This window comes from Megascapheus bottae, chromosome 25 (assembly GCF_031878675.1).
Source record: "Megascapheus bottae isolate mThoBot1 chromosome 25, mThoBot2.hap1, whole genome shotgun sequence".
Taxonomy (NCBI): Eukaryota; Metazoa; Chordata; class Mammalia; order Rodentia; family Geomyidae; genus Megascapheus; species Megascapheus bottae.
Window position 1 is genome coordinate 20,613,730 of NC_143533.1, and position 22,687 is coordinate 20,636,416.

General features: G+C 50.8%; 1 protein-coding gene across 2 annotated transcripts; it reads left to right on the plus strand.

Moving 5' to 3' along the window:
- The first annotated feature begins 607 nt into the window (after positions 1-607).
- Positions 608-19,248, plus strand: Duox2 (dual oxidase 2). Of its 2 annotated transcripts, XM_090357764.1 has the most exons (34): positions 608-671; positions 812-901; positions 1,146-1,310; positions 1,783-1,970; positions 2,117-2,318; positions 2,463-2,629; positions 2,732-2,792; positions 2,928-3,024; positions 3,761-3,851; positions 4,361-4,463; positions 5,541-5,704; positions 5,899-6,074; positions 6,235-6,353; positions 6,585-6,722; positions 6,963-7,076; positions 7,222-7,424; positions 7,722-7,907; positions 8,801-9,026; positions 9,118-9,211; positions 11,154-11,329; positions 11,373-11,384; positions 12,113-12,182; positions 12,537-12,605; positions 13,106-13,284; positions 13,423-13,653; positions 13,822-13,921; positions 14,818-14,867; positions 15,072-15,199; positions 15,399-15,552; positions 16,796-17,028; positions 17,216-17,374; positions 17,689-17,844; positions 17,941-18,069; positions 18,372-19,248. In XM_090357764.1, the coding sequence occupies exons 1-34, from the start codon at positions 608-610 to the stop codon at positions 18,492-18,494; spliced, it is 4,617 nt and encodes a 1,538-aa protein (XP_090213890.1). In that variant the 3' UTR covers positions 18,495-19,248. The 2 variants fall into 2 exon arrangements, with proteins under 2 accessions (XP_090213890.1, XP_090213891.1); XM_090357765.1 differs by lacking the exon at positions 12,537-12,605.
- The last annotated feature ends 3,439 nt before the right edge of the window (positions 19,249-22,687 follow it).

Consider the following 22,687-nt stretch of genomic DNA (forward strand, 5'->3'; position numbering starts at 1 on the left):
CCTGCTGCAGGTCGGAATTGACACCTGTGCAGCCTGGAGGCTGGGTGACCTAGGGGTGAGAGGTGCAGCAGGGCAGAGTGAGGACTGAAGCGGGTGGGGGGAGTGGACTGGAGGCAGGAAACAGTACAGAGGAGTAGAAAGAAGACTTCTGGAGCCCAGACCTTAGACTCTATTTTTTTTTGAGGGTGTGTTATTTATCTTCCCAGCCTTCACATTCATGCATAGGTACTCATTGCAGGTGGGATGGGTGGGGAAAAAGTGCAAATTCTGGGTTGTCACTTCATTTCAGGAGAATGCCTGGCAAATTGGGATAAGGGGTGTGTGGGGGAAAACCAGGCCAGTCCTGCCCAGGACTGATATGTGTCCAGGAGTGATTGTTCCCTGAGTGTTCTTGTGGTTGGAGTTAGCTCTCAAAGAGGGTGAAGCTGGGGCGGGTGGGAACGCCAGGTCTGGAACGAGGTACAGATGTACGTTCTTGATGCTTCTGTAGTTTTGCTCCACAAGTAGAAACTTAGGGCTCTTGGGCCCCCAAGGCTGACTATAGGATTGTGTGTGTGCACCCCGCTCACATTTCTTCCCCTCCTTCCCCCCCAGGTCGAGGGACACCATGCTGAGAAAAAGAGCCCTGATCTTCCTGGGAGCTCTGCTGACTGGACCGCTGGACTTAGTGGGTAAGTATTGGGCACCTTTATTTTAGAGGTACGCCCTGGGGGTACGTTGGGCCAGAATAATTGGGTTATAGTGAGGGGGGTCTCTGGAGGGTCTGGAGCTCAAGGAATGGCTCTGGGATGACCCCCACCCCCCACCCCAGGCGGCCAGGTCGCACCCTCGCTGCCCTGGGAAGTGCAGCGCTACGACGGCTGGTTCAACAACCTCAGGCACCACGGACGCGGTGCGGCTGGTAAGTTGGGGGTGTCGAGGTGGGGGTGAGCACTGAAGCCTGGGGGCACAGCCGCTCTGGCCTGGCAGAGCTTGTGTCGTGTGAGGTGAGGTAAGTTGGGCAGGCAGCCCCGCTCCTAAGGCAACCACATTTCTACATTCTCCCCCCCCCCCGCCCGGGGAGCTGTCAGTAAAGGAAGAGGGGAGGCGAAACGCGTGAATTGGGGTGACTAGGCGGGAACCCAGAGGCTGGTTGCCTTCTCCAGGTTCTCGGCTGCAGCGTTTAGTTCCAGCCAATTACGCTGATGGCGTCTACCAGGCCCTGGAGGAACCGCAGCTGCCTAACCCGCGCCGGCTGAGCGATGCGGTCACCGAAGGCCGAGCCGGGCTGGCGTCCCTGCGCAACCGCACGGTGCTGGGGCTCTTCTACGGTGAGCGCAAAGCCGGGGAGCACGAAACGCCCCCGGGCGGTGGCGTGGGGTGGGGAGCAGGGACGTTGGGGTTCCACGGCCAATCGTCAAGGAGGCCAGGAGAGATTCCCAAGCAGCCTGTCTTGTCTGTTTCATCTGGGAAGGATTGGGGGTGTCTGTGCACCCCTAATCTCGGGTGCAAACCCAGACGGCTCCCTGAACCGCCATTCCAGCATTTAGGCGCAGAGGGAGGGAGTGGGGTTGCGGTGGGGAGGGCGCTGGGTGTTCATTCGTGCTGCCATGCTGCTATCCTCGGGGCCTCGCGTTCCTCCAACATGGCCTGTGGGGAGGCTGAGCCCGCCGGGGTGCGGTGCGGGCGCCAGGCCGAGCTGGGCGCGGGCAGCTGTGGGTCCTGGCGGCCACCCCGGCGGCGGCGGTGCGGGCGGGCGGCGCAGGGCCGGTCCCCCGCCATGGGCTGGGCTCCCTGCTCCAGGCTACCACGTGCTGTCAGACCTGGTGAGCGTGGAGACCCCCGGCTGCCCCGCCGAGTTCCTCAACATCCACATCCCGCGCGGAGACCCCGTGTTCGACCCCCACCGGCGCGGGGACGTGGTGCTGCCCTTCCAGAGGAGCCGCTGGGACCCCGAGACCGGACAGAGCCCCAGTAACCCCCGGGACCTGGTGAGGCCGCGCTCGCCGCGGGCGGGCATGGCTGAGGACTTGGGGTCCCCCTGGCTTCCAGCCTAGCCCTGGGGCCCAGTCCTGCCCGCCCCGCCCTTCGCCGGTCTCCCCCCGCCCCTCACCCCCCCCTCCGCCCCGGCCCGCAGACCAACCAGGTGAGCGGCTGGCTGGACGGCAGCGCCATCTACGGCTCGTCGCACTCGTGGAGCGACGCCCTGAGGAGCTTCTCCGGGGGCCAGCTCGCCTCGGGGCCGGACCCCGACTTCCCGCGGGACTCGCAGGCCGACCTGCTCATGTGGATGGCGCCCGACCCCGCCACGGGCCAGGGCGGGCCCCGGGGGCTGTACGGTGAGAGCCGGGTGGCCGAGCCCGGGGTGCGGGCTGGAGGCGTCGGGGCGCGCGCGGGGTGGGGGTGGGGGGCGCTGAGGCCGTGCGGGTTGGGGGTCCCCGGGCTCAGCCGGGCTCAGCCCCCGAGGCCCCACTTGCTTGCAGCCTTCGGGGCCCCGCGAGGCAACAGGGAGCCCTTCGTGCAGGCGCTGGGCCTGCTGTGGTTCCGCTACCACAACGTGTGGGCGCGCAGGCTGGCGCGGGAGCGGCCGCACTGGGGGGACGAGGAGCTGTTCCAGCACGCGCGCAAGAGGGTCATCGCCGCCTACCAGGTGGGCCCCGCCCCGGCCCCACCCGGGGATCCCCCCAGCCAGGAGGGAGGCCCCTGGGCCTGGAGACGCCATGTGAGTCCCCCGTGTGCCCTGTCTCCGCAGAACATTGCTCTGTATGAGTGGCTGCCCAGCCTGCTGCACAAAACGCCCCCGCCCTATGCAGGTGAGGGGGGAGGGAGCTGGGAATGCCTGGATTGAAGATGGGGGAGGATGTGTGTGGGGGGGAGACCGCTAGATGCATGTGAGGCCAGGGTGTGGGTGTCGGGATCTGAGCTCCTGTATGACCTGTCTCCTACAGGCTACCACCCTTTCACTGACCCCAGCATCTCCCCGGAGTTCGTGGTGGCCACGGAGCAGTTCTTCTCCACCATGGTGCCCCCTGGCGTCTACATGAGGTGAGGGAAGAGCTGGGGGGGATTGGGGGGGGAGGAAACAGGTGTACCACCATGCCACAATGGTCCCAGGTGCTAAAGAGTGGAGTTTGGAGGTCTGGGGTTTTTCATGCGCCTCTTCTTTTTTGGGGGGGGGGACATTGGTGTGGGAGATTTGGTCTCAATAGGGAAATCTCCCCAGTTTTCCTAAGGGCAGGTGTGTGTGTGTGTGTGTGTGTGTGTGTGTGTGTGTGTGTGTGTGTGTGTGTTCGTGTGCATGGTGTGTGCCCGTCCTGGGGCTTGAACTCAGGGCCTAGAAACCGTCCCTGAGCTTTTGTGCGGGAGACTACAGCTCTACTTCAGCTTTTTGTTAGTTAATTCCTGTGTGAGTTGGCTTTGAACTAAGATCCTCAGACCTTAGTTTCCTGAGTAGCTAGGATTACCAGTGTGAGCCACAAGTGCCCAGCCTAATGACAGAATGTTGGTAGCAGAGTGTGTGATTTGTCCAGCAGATAGATCACTGTCCTCCCTCTTTCCCTCCTTATCCTGTGCAGTAAGGAGGGAAACAGCTCACTCTGTCATTAATTAAAACACACACACACACACACACACACACACACACACACACACACACACACTGTCAAATCTCTGTTATGTTCATGAGTCACCCTTCAATCCTGGCCAACCACAACTGAGTCACTAACCTTCCTCAGCTCCATCTTACCTTCTGCCCTAAATGTATCCTGATTCCCCCTTTCAGAAACGCCAGCTGTCATTTCCGGGAAATCCTGAACAAGGATTTGAGGAGCTCTCCAGCTCTCAGGGTCTGCAACAGCTACTGGATTCGGGAGGTCAGTCTGACATAAGGGACAAATTCTTAGGAGAGCAAAAGTTTTCATTTTAGGGTGTCAGTGCTCCAGATTGGTGGGAAAGGGGCAGAGAAAAAACCGATGACCTTGAGACAACTTCCCAGGAGAGTTTGGGCATTGACACATGCCTGTAACCCCAGCCTTTTAGAAGGCTGAGGCAAGAAGATTGTTTGAACCCCAAAATTCAAACCCAACTTGAGTGTTATAACAAGACTTTAAAAGACAAAACAAAAGGTGTAGACCAGGAACAGAAAGGAGGACTTCCTGAAGAGAAAAAAAGACAAAAGAGAGGAAGAAAAAAAGGGTAAGGGAAGAAGGGAGAACGTGTGTGTGTGTGTGTGTGTGTGTGTGTGTGTGTGTGTGTGTGTGTGCGGTGGGTGGGTGGGGAGAGCTTTTATCCCAAAGTGCTTCAGTGGACCAAGGTAAAAAGGATGGGGCTTTTGGAAAGGCCCCAACAACCTATCTTGAATGAATTGTTTGTTTCCTCTCAGAATCCTAATCTGAAGAGTGCCCAGGAGGTGAATGAACTGCTACTGGGAATGGCCTCACAGATTTCTGAACTGGAAGACAGGATAGTGATTGAAGACCTGAGGGGTGAGCTCAGAGCTGGAAGGGAGGGGGCCAGAGCATAGGGGTGGTTTTGCAAAGTCTTACATATTTTCATCCACTCTTGCCTTAAAGTTAGGGAGGCACAGGGCAGGTAATTTCTGCTTTGTATCAAGAAGCATCTTGAAGTTGGACACTGGTGTCTCGGGCCTGTCATCCTAGCTAGTCAGGAGGCTGAGATCTGAGGATTACCATTTGAAGCCAACCCAGGCAGGAAAGTCCGCGAGACTCTGTTTGTTGTTGTTACCGTTTGTTGATCATGGGGCTTGAACTCTGGGCCTGGCCTCTGTCCCTGAGTTCTTCAGCTCAAGGCTTGTGCTCTACCACTTTGAGCCACAGCACCACTTCTGGTTTTCTGGTGGTTTATTGAAAAGAAGAGTCTCATGAACTTCTGTGCCCGGGCTGACTTTGAACCGTAATCCTCAGATCTCAGCTTCCTGAGTAGCTAGGATTATAAGCACTCGGTCCATGAAACTTTTTTTTTTTTTTGCCAGTCCTAGGGTGTGGGCTCAGGGCCTGGGCACTGTCCTTAGGCTTTCTCAATGCTAGTGCTCTACCACTTGAGTCACAGCCCCACTTCCAGCCTTTTCTGTGTATGTGGTACTGAGGAATCAAACCAGGTCTTCGTGCATGATAGGCAAGCACTCTACCACCAGGCCACGCCCCTGGCTCCGAGGTCCATGAGACTCTTCACTCCAATTAATCACCAGAAAACTGGAAGTAGTGGAGCTGTGGCTCAAAGTGGTAGGGCAGTAGTCTTGAGTAAAAGAGCTTAGGAGCAGGCCCTAGTTCAAGCCTCACAATTAACAAAAACAAACAAAAAGAAAGAAAGAAGAGCCATCCTGAGCCTTAGAAGAAGACTCCTGCCAAAAGCTTGCCCCTGTTGCCCCTGATAATACGCAATAACATTAGATCTATACCAAGGCAAGGCCAATATGGGCATAGATGTAGAGCGCGCTATGTGTGTGTATGTGGGAGGGTGATAGTAGTGATAGATGGATAGATGACAACTGCAGGCCAAGGACGTGGTGGGAGGATTAATTCCAAAGTCTGGTCATTCCTCAGATTATTGGCCTGGCCCTGACAAGTTCTCCCGCACAGACTACGTGGCCAGCAGCATCCAACGTGGTCGAGATATGGGGCTGCCCAGTTATAGCCAAGCCTTGCTGGCTTTGGGAAAGGAGCCCCCAAAGAACTGGACAGACCTCAACCCCAAGGTGGAACCCCAGGTGAAGAAGAATGATAATAATGACAGTTAAAACTTCCCTACGGCCATCTACCTCAAATCCTTCACGTATATTAGCTACTTCACCCATATAAAAATATCAGAGCTACTGTTCAACATCTCCCACCTTACAGATGACACCGTTGGCAAGTTCACACACACGTGCCTACACACTGTTTATCTCCCATGTTGCCCTAGGTGCTGGAGGCCACATCTGCCTTGTACAACCAGGACCTGTCTCGGCTAGAGCTACTCCTGGGTGGGCTCCTGGAGAGTTATGGGGACCCTGGACCCTTATTTAGCACCATTATCCTCAATCAGTTTGTGCGACTAAGGGATGGTGATCGCTACTGGTTTGAGAACACCAGGAATGGGTAAGACCTGGCCTGGACCCCACCTCATACTCTACCTCGGCCTGGACCATCCTACTCATCCCTTCTAGGGCTCTTTTCTCATCTGGGGTCTCGGGCTTGGGTTTCCAGAGGCTCCTATCCTCTTCCTGCTCTGATAATGCTTGCCTTTCTCCCAATCTAGGCTGTTCTCCAAGGAAGAGATTGCAGAAATCAGAAATACTACCCTCCGAGATGTGTTGGTAGCTGTTACTCATGTTGACCCTAGCTCCTTGCAGCCCAATGTCTTTGTCTGGCAGGAAGGTGAGTGGCTTGGGGGCACACAGGTGACAGGGTAGGACAGAGCCACTTGGTGCCATCCAGAGAACCAGTCAATCTGGGTTGGATGCTGAGGGATTTGGGGAGAGGAACAAGTTCCAGGGAGGTAGGCTTGGGGCTGGTATAGAGTGTCTCAGTCCTTTCCAAGATGAAGAATGACACCTGCTCAAGTAGCGGGCTCTTGGATTTAAAGGACTTCTGTGCCCTGTCTCTTAGGTGCACCTTGCCCCCAACCCTGGCAGCTCACAACGGAAGGTTTACCCAATTGTGCGCCCCTTACCGTGACTGACTACTTCAAGGGCAGTGGTGCTGGCTATGGCCTTGTCATCGTGGCCCTCTGCTGCTTTCCCTTAGGTGAGCCCCTTTAACCTCCTCCTTGTGTCTCTTCTCTGGCCTCCTTTTCCCCACAGACTAACTAGTTCAGTCCCTCTGGGCTGAAGTAGCTCTTGGGATTAATGCTTTGGAAGAGCTTGCGGCCAGGCTCTGGGGAAGCGTGTGGGGTGTGTGTGTATGGGGGGGGGGTTCAGCAGGGAGGAGCAGCCTCTGAAGCTGCTGGATACTGGATAAGTGACTGTCCTCCTTTGTCCCTGTCAGTGAGTCTGGTTATTGCTGGGGTGGTGGCTCATTTCCGGAACCGAGAGCGCAAGAAGCTCCACAAGAAAAGCCAAAAGAGTATGAAGAAGGAAGCCATCGAAGGGGGAGTGACAGGTGAGATGAGGCAGAGGGGAGCTGGGGGGAAAGAGACTGGAAGGTCTGAGGAAAAACTGAATTACAGAGTTGAGGAGGCAGCGATTTTTTTTTTTTTTTTGCTCAGCCTCTCCTCCATCACTCTGCCCAATTGCCTCTTCCCCAGGGCTGGAGTGGCCAGGCCCTAAGGAGAGCAGCTATCCCATCACCATCCAGCTGCTCCCAGACAAGTGCTTGCAGGTCCTGGACAGAGGTCTCACAGTGCTCCGTACCATCCAGTTGCAGCCCCTGCAACAGGTCAACCTCATCCTGTCCAGCAACCGTGGGTGCCGCACCCTGCTGCTCAAGATCCCCAAGGAGTATGACCTGGTACAGCTCCTTCTGCCTCTCCTGCCCAAGGCTGTTCTCACACATGTTTTCCTCTCACAAGCAATTCTTATGATACTCTGTCCTCCGCCACAAAGCTCACCTGTGAAGGCGGATGCTGGGGGAAGGGGCTCCCCAGATTTAACCTGACCATCCCTCCCGGGGGCTACTTACCTGGCCCAAGCCTGGGTAGATAGGGAAGGACTTTTCCCTCTTTTCCCCAGCTGTGCAGGGAGGCTAGACTAGAAGTTTGAGCTTTAAACCTGGTATGGGGGTGGATGGGGGGGGCTTCTCATCTAGGTGCTGCAGTTTAACTCAGAAGAGGAGCGAGGCATCTTTGTGCAGCAATTGCGGGACCTCTGTAAGTGCTGGACTCCAGGCCTCCATGTGACTCAGATGAGTGAAAGCGAGCTCTTCAAGAAGGCTGTCACCAAACAACAGAGAGGACGCATCCTGGAGATCTTCTTCAGACATCTTTTTGCTCAGGTGCCATGAATTGTGCCTTCTGGAAGTGGGGCTGGCACAGGGGATTAGAGCAAGATGGGCTGGGCAGGACCTGTGAGTGAGCTAAGCTTCCATCCTGTGGGCTGAAGACAGACAGCTTCAGTTGTGCTGCTTGTGAGCGACCCGATGTGAAGAAACTCCCTTCATCTTGGATCTCCTTTTCCTCATCTATTAAATAGTGCTGGTGACTCAGGCTTGTAATCCTAGCTATTCAGGAGGTTGAGATCTGAGGAATGTGGTTCCAAGCCAGCTGAGGCAGAAAAGCCCGGGAGACCGTTATCTCTCATAAACCACCAAAGAGTTGTAGGTCAAGTGATAGACCACTAGCCCTGAGTAAAAAAAAAGCTCAAGCACCCAGGCCCTGAGTTCAAGCCCTAGTACTAACACACACATACAAAAATAAATAGTGATCAAATTATATCTACAACTTCTCTAGAGTACTTACTCAGAATTATAGGTTCTCAGCTTCCTTCCCAAACAAGCTTACTGGGGAGTGGGACTCAGAAATCTGTGTTTGTCATGGGCTCCCAGTTCTAGCTTTTTCCTGCCAGTGGACCCTGTTGATGACCACCATCTGCCTGCCCTCGTGTAGGTTGTTTTAGCTTGTATTTCCCAAGCGTGGCCGGCCCTGTCCTTTCCCCACTTCCTTCCTCTGCCATCATCATTCTCCAATATTGTGCTTGAGCCTAAGGAGAAATGGAAGGTTGCTCGAGATACTCTATAGGAGAGTAGAGGCTCCAGTTAGCATAGCTAAGTATCAACAGGGTGCAGCCTTTTCAGCATTGGACTTTGGAGAGTTGGGAAGAGTCAATGAACTGTATTCCACTTAGGCCTCACAGTCTTCTTCCCCTTCCTCTGTGGCTGCCCGAGTGCAGGTGCTGAACATCAACCAGGCAGACGCTGGGACCCTGCCACTGGACTCCTCCCAGAAGGTTCGGGAAGCTCTGACCTGTGAGCTGAGCAGGGCGGAATTTGCTGAGTCCCTGGGTCTCAAGCCCCAGGACACGTTTGTGGAGTCCATGTTCTCTTTGGCTGACAAAGATGGTAATGGGTACCTGTCCTTCCGGGAGTTCCTGGACATTCTGGTGGTCTTCATGAAAGGTAGGAGCATGGACGTGGCAGGCCATTTCAGAGGTCTGTCAGCAGGGAAGTAGCCTGAATCTCCCCGACCCGGCTTTTATTTTTCTCTCAGGTTCCCCAGAGGATAAGTCCCGCCTGATGTTCACCATGTATGACCTGGATGGAAATGGCTTCCTCTCCAAGGAGGAATTCTTCACCATGATGCGGTACGAGGCGGACTCTGGCAATCCTTGTATTCAACAGGAAAACAAGTCAGGGCAAAGGAGGGCAGGCGAGGTTAGGTAGCCACCTGTGTTGAAAAACGGACACTACATTGTAGACCTTCAGAGCACCCACAATTTGCCTTGTCCACACACACCTTTGCCTTGAGCAGAATCTTTATTTCTATCATCAACAACAGCCACAAAAGTCTCCTTAGAGCCGGGAGTTTGGCCTAGTGGTAGAGTGCTTGCCTGGCATGCATGAAGACCCGGGTTCAATTCCTCAGTACCACATACATAGGAAAAAAAAAAAAAGTTGAAGCTGGGTGAGGTGGCTCATGCCTATAATCCTAGCTACTCAGGAGACTGAAATCTGAGGATTGCAGTTTAAAGCCAGCCTGGGGAACTACGTGAGACTCTTACCTCCAATTAACCACTAGGAAACCAGAAGTGGCACTGTGGCTCCAGGGGTAGGGTGATAGCCTTGAGCTGAAGAGCTCAGGGACAAGGCCCAGAGTCCAAGCCCCTGTACTACCAAAGGAAAAAAAAAGTCTCCAGTGAGATCAACAGCAAAAATCCATATGATCCTTTTGATATCTTTTTGATTCTTGTCAACTCTTTTGCCATAAGCCTGATACTGTGCTTTACATGATGCAATGACGGGCACGTGAAGGTCGCTCTCTTAATGTTAATCACGATGAGAAGTTGGTAGGAGAAACAGGAGGAGTTTCAGTTCTTTTTTTCCTGTATGTGAACCATGTCTTATTTTTTTTTGTGCCAGTGCTGGGGCTTGAACTTATAGCCTGGGAGCCTGTCCCTGAGCTCCCTGCCCCTTTAAATCTAATTTTCTACCACTTGAGCTACAACTCCACACTTGGTTTTGTGGTGGCTAACTGGAGATAAGAATCTTATGAACTTCCCTATCTGGCCTGGCTTCTAACCACAATTCTCACATCTCTGCTTCCTAAGTAGTTAGGATTACAGACATGTGCCACCAGTGTCAGGCCTATTTCTTATTTTGACATGTCCGAAAGGATCAACCTTGAGCATATGAATTTCTAATTTCTGAGGACCATACATCAATAACACAACCCCCTTCAGCACCACCAGAGCAAATTTCTCTTTGTTCTTTTTTTCCCCATTAGTTTCTTCCATATTGACAATGACACAGAACTGGGGTTTGATATATTATGTTCAAGGAGTAAGACAGAGTGAAATAAGTGAGCAAATAAGCATAGAATGAAAAATAGCAGCCCAGATACTTTTATTGGTGTCCCTTTGCACTTTTTACCTCTTATCTTCCAGACACCCCAACTAGACAAAGGCTTTTTTTCTCTCACTCAGACCTGAGGCTACAACTCAGGGTCTTGCATTTGCTTCGCATGTGTTATATCCACTGAGCTAAATCCCCATCCCCGACACAGGATTTTAAAAAAGCAAAGCAGCCATATTCCAGTGGCTCAAGCCTGTAATCCTAGCTATTCAGGAAGCTAAGATACAAGGATCATGGTTCAAAGCCAGCCTGAGCAGAGTAAAGTCTGTGAGTCTCTTATCTCTTATTAATCACCAAAAACCCAGAAGTGGCTCAAAGTGGTAATGCGCTAGCCTTTAAAAAAAAAGTTCAGGGACAGCATCCAAGCCCTGAAGCAAATGGGCAGAGAGCCCAGTGCCACAGAAGGCCTTGGCACCCTGATCACATCTCTGCTCTCCTCTATTTGACATCTGCTTTCTCTAACTGGTCAAAGCTACTTCTAGTCTGGCTCTCTCTTTTGAGCCCTTGGCCAATACCCCACTCAGTTTAGGGTGAGTTAGCTGGGCTGAGCTAGCAGGCTCTCAATGCCATTTCTCAGGTCTTTGGTCACCACTTTCGGCAATCTGGAGCCTGCTCCACCCTGTAATTGCCTAAGCCCGGCATCACCAGGCTTGTTTGTCTCTTGTCCTTCTCCAGATCCTTCATCGAGATCTCCAACAACTGCCTGTCCAAGGCCCAGCTGGCCGAGGTGGTAGAGTCCATGTTTCGAGAATCGGGCTTCCAGGACAAGGAGGAGCTCACATGGGAGGACTTCCATTTTATGCTTCGGGACCACGACAGCGAGCTCCGCTTCACGCAGCTCTGTGTCAAAGGTAGAGTTGGAGTTGTGTGAGTGTGTAAAGAATGGTCAGAAAGGTAGAGCTGGAGGTGTATAAAGAAAGGTCAGCATCAGGTCTGGAATATGTCTTCAAAGCAGAATTCCTGGTAGACAGAACCCCGATCTTATTCTTCTCTCAGTCCTTAGTGTTTAATGCCTTATATGGTAACTGACACAGAGCCAAGGGCATCATAGACAGGCGTACAAGTTGTATACTGCATAAAATTGCTCATTGAAGTCGAAGAGTAGGCTGAAAACTCAAGTCTACATACTCTTCAAAGCCATGCGCATTGATCTAAGCTCTATCTGGCCAGAGGAGGAGTCACTGTGTTTTGTTTTTTTTTTGTCAGTCTTGGGGCTTGAACTCTGGGCCTGGGCATTGTCCCTGAGCTCTTCAGCTCAAGGCTACCACCCTACCCCTGGAGCCACAGCCCCACTTCCCATTTTCTAGAGGTTACTTGAAGATAAGAGTCTCGAGGTCTTTAGTGCCCAAGCTGGCTTAGAACTGCCATCCTCAGATCACAGCCTCCTAACTAGCTAGGATTACAGGCATGAGCCACCAAGCCTAGCCACTCACCATGTTCTTTACACAAAAGACAAGAAGGGCTGCTTCTAGTTGTCCTACAATATGCAGTGGGTTCTTAATAGGGGAGAGGGAGGGGAATAGACCTAGAGATAGAGATGAATACATGACCCAGCTGTGTGGGAGAAGACAGTTTCCCACCATACTCACAGTACTCATGTGGAAGCCAGTCTAGTCTCTTGTCCTCCTTTTCAGGTGTTGGAGACATCTTTAAACCGAATATCAGCTCTCGAGTCTCATTCATCATTCGGACCCCTGGGAACTGGTATTGGGGAATAAGGCACTGGGAGGTCTCTTTGGCCTGAGTCCCTGGCAAAAAAGGAAAGAAGTCAGCTGGGTCAGTCCATCAGCTCCCATCACCGGATGTTTGCCCAAGAGTTCTTAGCCAGTTCCAACCCCAATTCCAGTTACCTCCCAAGATAATAGTTTCCAAGAGATTGGTTGTCTTCCTGCCACTCTAGGCCATTGTCATCCTATAGAACACATGATCCAACCCTCATCACTCATTCCATGGTGTCCCCTGCATGCACTTAAGACCCACCACTTGCCTCCACCCCAAGCTTTGACCTAGTGCTGCTTTTCCTCGCTGGGTGAACAGGCCCCATTTTCTTTTTTTCAGCTGTTACCCTCAGGAACCGATCCTCCCTTCGTCAGAAACCCCTGGTCTAAAGAAGAGATTTGGCAAAAAGTAAGTGCTTTTCAGATATCTAAGCCCAAGAAAGGAAGGAAAGAAGTCTCAGGATCTCTGGTCCTTGACATAAAGAGACCATTCTGAATCTTATCCCACTTTCCCTGATCCAACTGGCAGGGCTTGGATGTCACATGTCTTTTCCTCCTTTTCAACCTCTGCATCTCCTTCTCCATGTGAGGGACCTGGCTTAGAACAACCCCAGAGTGGTAGTAAAGGGCTCTCCTGAGTCTGCTTCCTTGGACACAGCAGCAGACCTGTGCAAGAAGCAGGAAGAGGGAAGGGCAGAACAAAGAGGGTGAAGAGGAGGTAGAGTCATGGGAAGACAAAGAATGGATGAAACAAGCAGAAAGAAAAAGTTGGGAGAGTTAAGAGGGTGCTTTCTTGCTCTGTTATGGCCCACTCTGACCCCAGCAAGATTATCAGCTCTCTCACTGAAGACACAGAAGAAAGGCCAGGGAGCCTCCTTTTCATTGCTGCCCTGCCTCCCATTGCTACAGGGCAGCAGGGCCTGCTCCCCGGTTATACACAGAAGCCCTTCAGGAGAAGATACAGCGGGGCCTCCTGGCTCAGCATCTCCAGCAATTCAAGCGCTTTGTGGAGAACTACCGCCGCCACATTATGTGTGTCACCATCTTCTCAGCCATCTGCGTGGGCCTGTTTGCAGAACGTTCCTACTGTAAGAGCTCTGGGCTGTGTGCCTTCAGGGGGGAATGGAGGGCCATCCTGGTCCTCAATACCTGGATGGAGACGCCACCCCCCCCTTCCACATGTCCCAATGCATGCTCAAGAACCTACTTCTTCTGCCATGCCCTAGATTATGCGTTTTCCTCACCACCCACCGACATTGAAGAGACCACATATGTGGGCATCATCCTGTCACGGGGCACGGCAGCCAGCGTCTCCTTCATGTTCTCCTACATCCTGCTCACCATGTGCCGCAACCTCATCACCTTCCTGCGGGAGACCTTCCTCAACCGCTACATCCCCTTCGACGCCGCCGTGGACTTCCACCGCTGGATTGCCATGGGGGCTGTTGTCCTGGCCAGTAGGTGGTCCCTGACATTCTCCCCCTTTTCTGCAACCCCTCCTCCTATAGCGAGGAGACTGGAGCTCCCTGTATCATCTTCTCTGCTCCCACTGCCTCCTCCCTCCCTCACTCGGGGCTAGAGGTAGTCGGCTCAGGTTGACATCGTGACAAGAGCCTCTCTTTCAGTTTTGCACAGTGCTGGGCACGTGGTCAACTTCTACATCTTCTCAGTCAGCCCCCTCAGCCTGATGGCCTGCGTGTTCCCCAACGTCTTTGTCAATGATGGGTCAGTTCTGGGGAAGGGGCCTCCAGGGTCTCCAGCATGACCTAAGGCTATATATGAAGAAATAGATGGCCAGGAGCTCAGAGTTTGGCCTAGTGGTAGAGTGCTTGCCTAGCATGCATGAAGACCAGGTTCTATTCCTCGGTACCACATATATAGAAAAGCCAGAAGTGGTGCTGTGGCTCAAGTGGTAGAGCTCTAGCCTTGAGAAAGCCCAAGGACAGGGCTCAGGCTCTGAGTTGAAGCTTCAGGACTGGCAAAAAAGAAAAAAAGTAATAGATGGCCATAAGTACCCGTTCTGAACTCTTGTGGAACAAAGCTAGTCCTCTTGAGGAAGATGCAAGATGACGTCTTTACTCTCAGGCAGGATGCTGGCTATGATTGAGCAGAAGAAAGAGTAGGAGCCGTACCTTGCACATAGCTTACCATATGTTTACCATCCATTCATCGGGCCAATATTTATGGACCATGTTCTGGGTGTTTATTCAAGTGCCAGAAAGTGGGGCTGCCAAACTAGATGCACTCGTCCAACAGATGCTTATTGGATCTCTACTATGTATGTTCGTAGAGCTGTGCCCCTAGGGGTATAGCAGTAAGTCAAATATAAATCCAAGTCCTCACAGAGCTTTCAAATGAAGAGACCGAACACTAAAGAAGAAAGGGTCAACTGTAGTAAGAGTTTAGGATGACATAGGAGAAAAATGGCTAAGGGTGAAGAGGAGAAGATCATGGGAAAATCCAGGCCATACTTCTTGGAAGGATTTCCTGGACAGCTTGGGGGGAGGGATGTCTAGTGACTGCAACAGTCAGGGCCAGGAGGAACAAAGTCAGATTGAGGTGTGGCTGTAGCGGAGCCCTTCCTGCCCTAGCCAGAGGTTTGATGTGCTTTTGCCCCACAGGTCTAAGCTTCCCCAGAAGTTCTACTGGTGGTTCTTCGAGACAGTTCCAGGTAGGGAGTGGAGTGGAGCTGTGGGTGGACACTGAGGGTCTGTTTGAAGAACTCTGCTTCAGACTCCATTTCCCCGAATATACGCTGGCCTGCAGTGGGGCCAAAGTGATAAGAAGGAAGGGAGGGTGATGTGGGAGAGCAAACTTGTGTTTTCAGTCCAGGCTGAGGTCCTGAGGCCTTCACTGACCCTATCCTCTGGCTCAGGTATGACAGGAGTTCTGTTGCTCCTGGTCCTGGCCATTATGTACGTCTTTGCCTCTCACCATTTCCGCCGCTGCAGCTTCCGGGGCTTCTGGCTGACACATCACCTCTATGTCGTTCTTTACATCCTGGTAAGAGATTTCCTTGGGCTGTGCCAGGCCATAGATGATGAGTGGAGGGTAAAGGTGGGAGCAGGGAAAATTAGACCCAAGATCTCTCAGACTGAGTCCCTGAGATCTCAGAGTCCAGCCTATTCCAGCCCTTTTGCAAGGGGGTACAAGACAGGGATCCAGCTGGGACTGGGCTACACTAATTGGCTGTCATCTCCAGCTCATCATCCACGGCAGCTTCGCTCTTATTCAACTGCCCAGTTTCCATATCTACTTCCTGGTCCCAGCAATTATCTACGGTGGGGACAAGCTGGTGAGCCTGAGCCGGAAGAAGGTGGAGATCAGTGTGGTGAAGGTGGAGCTGCTGCCTTCAGGTACCCATCGGCTCAGCTTGGCTTGAGTGGGGAGCACGGAAGATCGGTTCCTCAGACACAATACATGACAAGGCCTCCTGACCCCTGACACTGCCCCTGACCCCCGACACTGCCCCTGACCCCCTCTTGGCAACTCCTGAAGTTTTCCTGATGGAAATAAAACTGGCTAGAAGAAAGGCCACAGTAGGTGGCCATCAGTGGCTCACGCCAGTAATCCCAGCTGCTCAAGAGGCTGAGACCCAGGGGTGATGGTTCAGCACTAGCCTGGGCAGGAAAACTTGAGACTCTTTATCTCCAATTACCCAGCAGGAAAAAAAAAAAGAGCCAGAAGTGGAGCTGTGGTTCAAGTGGTAGAGCACTAGCCTTGAGCACAAAAGCTTAGGAACAGTGCCAGGCTCTGAGTTCAAGTGATGCAGAGGGGTTTGAGGATGTGAAAGACCTTTAAATGCATGACCTGGATATGGGGGTGCAGGTCAGGGAGTTAACTGTTATCTCAGAGCAGCCCCTTTCAAGATATGGAAATAGCCCTGTTTGCCTGGTCATATTGAGACAGGGTGAGCCAAGATAGGAATTCCTATCATTATGGAAAGTGGTGGTGATGATATTACGTTTCATATGACCATCTCATCTTCAGGACTACATTGTAAGAAAGTTGTTCTTTTCACTTGGCTTCGATCTAGATTAGTGAAGGGGGAAAAAATGGCTGAGTGGTATTAGATGTTAGTTTGCCTTTGGTTCTCACCAGCACAAGGTTCTACCTGCAGGCTGGAATTTGGGGCAGTAACAAGAGGCCTGAACCCTGCATGGGATGAAAGATAGAGAGGCACTGAATCAAAGAAGCAGAGAACTCTAACCCTTGTGTTACCCAGAAAATAAAGATGGAGCTAGGCGCAGTGGCTCACGCCTGTAATCCTAGCTACTCAGGAGGCTGAGATCTGAGCATCAAGGTTCAAAGCCAGCCCAGACAGTCCATGAGACTCTTATCTCCAATGAACCACTGGAAAAGCAGAAGTGGTTCTGTGGCTCCAGGGGTAGGGTGGTAGCCTTGAGCTGAAGAACTCAGGGACAGAGCCCAAGCCCAGAGTTCAAGTCCCATGACTGACAAAACAAAAAGAAAAGAAAAGAAAAAGAAAAAGAAAAAGAAAAGACATGTACTCATCAATTGTCAGCTACCCACCAGAGATAGACCTCTGATCTATGCTTTTCTCCTATTACAACCCCCCCACCCTCACCCCGCCCCCAGGTGTAACCCATCTGCAGTTCCAGCGGCCCCAGGACTTTGAGTACAAGTCAGGGCAATGGGTGAGAATCGCCTGCCTGGCTCTAGGAACCAATGAGTACCACCCCTTCACGCTGACCTCTGCACCCCATGAGGATACACTCAGCCTGCACATCCGGGCAGTAGGGCCCTGGACCACTCGCCTCCGAGAGATTTACTCACCCCCAACGGGCCAAGGCAGTGCCAGATATCCAAAGGTATCTGGAAATCTCACTTTTGGGTCTCTGAGAGTGGCGAAGATCCCCATCCCTCATGCTCTGAGACCAGGTCTCTAGGCACTCCAAGGCCACCACTGCAAGGAGGCTGTGCCCCCCCACCACACTTCCATGGTGGCCTCAATACTGGGACAGACTCAGGTTCATCTCTTGCCTACTCTCTCGGCAGCTGTACCTCGATGGACCATTTGGAGAAGGCCACCAGGAGTGGCATAAGTTTGAGGTGTCTGTGCTGGTGGGAGGGGGCATTGGGGTCACCCCTTTTGCCTCCATCCTCAAAGACCTGGTCTTCAAATCATCAGTGGGCAGTCAAATGCTCTGCAAAAAGGTGACCCCCTCCTCTCTCCCTCCTTCTCCCTCCTCCCTCCCTCCTCCTCCTTCCTTGGGGAACTCGGGGCTTGATGGTGATCTGAACTTGCAGTGGAGGAGTTAGGAAAGCTGGCTGCCGGGCCCAGGGAACTTCAGGAGCCATTATGTCCAGTTATCCAGAGCATAGATTTTTGAGGGAAGGAGGGTGGCAGGAGGTGTCCTCACTGGGGTCTGTCCCCTGGGTGTCTAGGCTCAGGCTGATGGGGTTTCCCAGTTTCTCAGGTGAAGGCTCCTGGGTCAGAGGGAGCCTGACCACAGCGTGTCCTCGTTCAGATCTACTTCATCTGGGTGACCAGGACCCAGAGGCAGTTCGAGTGGCTGGCTGACATCATCCGGGAGGTGGAGGAGAATGACTGCCAGGACCTGGTGTCCGTGCACATCTACATCACCCAGCTGGCTGAGAAATTCGACCTCAGGACCACCATGCTGGTAGGTCACAGCTGGCCAGGCAGGCCAAGAGTTGGGTGAGGAACTGGGCCTGGTGGCATCATCTGGCTGTGACCTTCCTCCATGTCCCCTCCCCAGTACATCTGTGAGCGACACTTCCAGAAGGTGCTGAACCGGAGTCTGTTCACGGGCCTGCGTTCCATCACCCACTTTGGCCGCCCGCCCTTTGAGCCCTTCTTCAACTCCCTGCAGGAGGTCCACCCTCAGGTCAGTCATCCACTCTCACCCTGAGACTCCCATCCTGGTTTTGCCCTGCCAGAATATCTTCACCCTCAAGCCCCCCAGTAGCTCTACCTTGAGCAGAGAACTTCCACCCTGGCCCCAGAATGGGATCAAGTATTATTGCAAGAGGATTTCGATCTCCCTCTAACCCCAAATAGCTCAACACTCCTCCTTAGAGTCTAGGGTAAAACTCTGGTTATCCTGGTGAGGCCGTGGAATAACCTTTCTTTGGGAAGTGAGCGTTGCGAGGCTCCAGGCCTCTCCTTTTCTCTCCAATCACCTGACAGGTGCGCAAGATTGGAGTGTTCAGCTGTGGCCCTCCAGGAATGACCAAGAACGTGGAGAAGGCCTGTCAGCTCATCAACAGGCAGGACCGGGCCCACTTCATGCACCACTATGAGAACTTCTAAGCATTTCCTCCCTGGCTCCTGCTTCCAGTCTCCTACTGCCCAGAAATTAGCTTCTACCACCTGGGAATGGTGGTAGATGCCTATAATCTCAGCACTTGGAAGGCTAAAGCAAGAGGATCTTGAGTTCGAGGCCATCCTCGGCTTTGTTTAAAAACAAATCCTAAAGTGTTGGTGATGTCTCTGTCAGAATTTTCCTCAGTCAGGCTGTGTGTCATTGCAGTGCTCTGGGAAGATAGAGAAGGTCTCCTGTACTCTTATCCCAACTCAAGTCATGCACATTGTCAGAAGCGAAGTGTCTCTGCTTGTGACAACTGTGAAAAAAGATGCAACATTGGTCACTTCTGATAGCTCCTCTATTTTGTTCCTACAAAATTGTTTATAATTGGCTTTTCCAGAGGCCTTTGAAAAAAAGGAGAAGGTGGGGATATCTCTAAGAGAGAATCTCCAAGCCCAGTTCAAGAACTATGATGCTGAGAACTTGAATAGCCCAACCACCTCAGTTCTGCCTCTGAACCTTTCCCCTCCTGCTCCAAAGCCTGGGTTCTGCTTCCTTCCTGTAGAAGAGTCTTGAGAAACTCCAGGGAGGAAAGATACCTCCCCAGCCCTGACATTCCTGGTGTTGATCAGCGTGTCTGATGTCCTAACCCCTCTGTAGGCCTCTCTCCAAGCTGGCTGGAGCAGTCCCTGGTAGAGAGTCTCTTCTCTACCAGATGTCCAAAGCCCCCTTTCAGTTCCCAACTTCCAGGAAGATTAGGTAATCAACTGTCAGGATTGCCCTGGACACTTCTAGCACTGGAAGTCCCTTCTCCCAGAAAACCCCTCATTTTCAGGCAGATCAGGTCACTTGATCACTGCACATCAAAGCTAACCTGAGATATCACCTCCACCAGCATTGACTCATCTTGCTTCTTCTTCACCTTTTGTTCCCCATAAAAAGCTGGGCTTTGCTTACAATAAAGTATATAGATTTTCTTTTGCCAGTACTGGAATTTTGAACACAGGGCTTCATGCCTACCAAACATTTTGTTTTAGTTATTATATTTTGAAAAAAAGATTTCAAGCTTTATCTTGAAGCAGCCTTAGAATCATAATCCTTCTACCTCTACTAAATGAATTGCAGATGCAAACCACCACACCCAGTTTGTTCTTTGAGATAAGGTCTCAATAAAATGATCTGAACCATGATCTTCCCATCTCTGCCTCACAAGTAGCTGAAATTATAGGGATGCTCCACAGAACCCTTAAAGAAATCACATAAAAGTTATCATCATTTAGGTTTACATATAAAATATTTCAATAGTCCCATCGCCCCATAAACTTTCCTTATATTCCTCTCCCGTCCTTCTTACCCTAGTTCCTGAATCATATTGAATGTATTTTTGTAAGCCCAGTCCATTTTGTTCTCCACAATGCCTTTGTGACTCATTCATGCTGTTGTGTCTATCAGTAGTTTATTCCTTTTTATTGCTGCATCGTAGTCTATTGCTGCCTCATTCTTCTGTTGATAGACTTTGGGGTTGTTTGGGTTTTTCTGTGAATAAACTGCTATGAAGATTCTTGCACCTATCTTTTGGTGGACTAATTGTGCTCATTTCTCTTTGGTATATATCTCAAGGATGGAATAGCTGCTGGGGTGGGGTAGGGTATGTGGGGGGGAGTTCTGTAGTTGGTAGAATTTGTAATAGGAGGAGCCTCAGGCTGTCTCAATGTCCCTGGACCTGGTTCCTCTCTCCATTAGATTTATTCAGAAGCCAAATATCTCTGCTTCCCAAGATATTGAAGATACTTCTCTGACAAAGCTATATTAATATCCTCTGTGGGCAGGGTACAGGGACTCAGGTCTGTAAAACCTAGCTACTCAGGAGATTACAAATTAGCCTACAAATTAGGAGCATAGTTTGAAACCAGCCTGGGCAGTCCATGAGACTCTTATCTCCAATTAACCACCAAAAGACCAGAAGTAGTGCTGTGGCTTAAAGTGGTACAGTGCTAGCCTTCCTTGAGCTTTTACTTAAGGAAGCTCAGGGACAGTACCCAGACTCTGAGTTCAAGCGCCAGGACTGGGGGAAAAAAAAATCCCAAGAAATCTAGCAACTAGGCAAAGAAAACAACAACATTCAAGGGCAATGACATAACTAAGACAATCATGAAGAAAGTACAGAGTCATTGTGGTTGACGAAATGGCCTCTGGGGCCACCAGCCTGGAGCTCCAATCATACGCTGCCAGTTACCTTTATCCAGGCTCCATTACTATTCTGGGTCTCAATTTCCTCCCTGGTGAGGGTAAGATGATACAATGTTTGTAAAACTCAGAGAGAAATATGATCTCCTATGACTTTTCCTTCATGTCTCCCTGCCAATTCTGAGATGCAGATTCAGAGATGCAATCAAATAGGACCACATAAACATGAGTACAGAACTTGGTGAGTCGGGGGAGGGGAGAGAAAGAGATCTCTTAAGGTGCTGGATCCTTGATTTTTGCAGAAGGTATGACATTTATTTTTCTAACTGCACAATATTCTCTTAGCAGGGTGCTGGTGGCTCATGTCTGTAATCCTAGCTACTCAGGAGGCTGAGATCTGAGATTGCAGTTCAAAGTCCATGAGACTCTTATCTCCAATAAACTACTCAAAAAAAGGGGAAATGGGGTGGTCAAAGTGGTAGAGTACTAGCCTCGAGCAAAAAACTGCTAAAAAGCATAACCTGGGGACCAGAAGTTGGTGGCTCACGATTGTAATCCTAACTACTCAGGAGGCTGAAATCTGAGCATCATGATTCTAAACCAGCCCAAGTAGGAAAATCAGTTAAGATTTTTTTTTTTAAAAAAAGATTACTCTTTATTCGCTCTTGCTAAGCTTTTAAAAAAAATAATTAAATCAATTTATCTACTTATTTATTTTTTCGGTCATGGGGCTTGACCTGTGGGCCTAGGCACTGTCCCTAAGCTCTTTAGCTCAAGGCTACTACCCTACCCCTTGAGCCACAGCCCAACTTCCTTGGTTAAGATTCCTATCTCTGGTTTACTGCCAAAAAGTTGGAAGTGATGCTGTGGCTTGAGTAGTAGAGGGCCAATCTTTAGGGAAAAAGCTCAAGACAGTACCCAGGCCCTGAGTTCAGTCCCCAATACAGGTACACGTGTACAAACACACACACACACACACACACACACACACACACACACACACACTTAAAGGAAAAGTAATTAGTAACAAAAAGTACTCTGTTCAGCAGAAATGGAAGTCTCAAAAGCACATTAGAACATAAAAGGCTTGCTGAAGGCATGTCTAATGACTTGAGGTCAGTTAACTAGCGCTAAGATTCACTTTCATGACAATTACTCAAAGAGTTATTGGAAAGATCTGGCATTTTTAGTCAGGAATAAATGCCAACATGAATGAAGCTATGGGAGGAAACCTTACATCCATGTTTCTCTAAAGCAAGATTAAAAGACAACATAATTGTTCATAGAAATCAATAGTCGTGACTGGTTTGTAGCCCAGTGTTAAAGCACGTGCCTACCACACACAAGGCCCTAAAAGGAAATTAATAGTAGAGTATCCATCTGTCTGTCTGTCTACCAATCTTTAAGCTTCTTATGATAAAAAGAACCAGTTTCAAAAGCCAGGCATGGAGATTCATGCCTAGAGTCCCAACACTCAGGAAGTTGAGGTAGAGCCTTGGATATATGAGCCTGTTAAATAAAATAAAAGAGTAAATAGTAAATAAAACCAGCTTTGAAGATTATAAAGTTGAGGTAATGTTTTCTTCACAACTAATTCAGAAGGACAAAGAAAACTATGTCCTGAACAGAAACCACATGGAAGAGAAAGGAAAGCAAAAGGAGGAAGTAACACAGGCGAGTCCAAGGAGGAAGATGTGAGGCTGAGAGGGTGGAGGTGGGGACAGGCTGCTCCTTAGTACCTTCTGGGTTGCTGGTGATCATTCTGACCTCTCCTCAGAAAATATGCAGAATTCTAACTACCACATGGTAGAGACAGGTTTGAACAGCAGCCATCAAAAGTCAATGTGTAACATTTTCCAAAAAGACGTGTGTGTTCTACCTAACTTATGTAACTGTAACCCCTCTGTCCATCCTTTATGAAAACAATTTAAAAAAACTTTAAAAGTCATTCTATGGCCAGAAGTCTATAGTTCAAGTGATAGAGTCAATATATTAGCCAGGTATGGTGGTA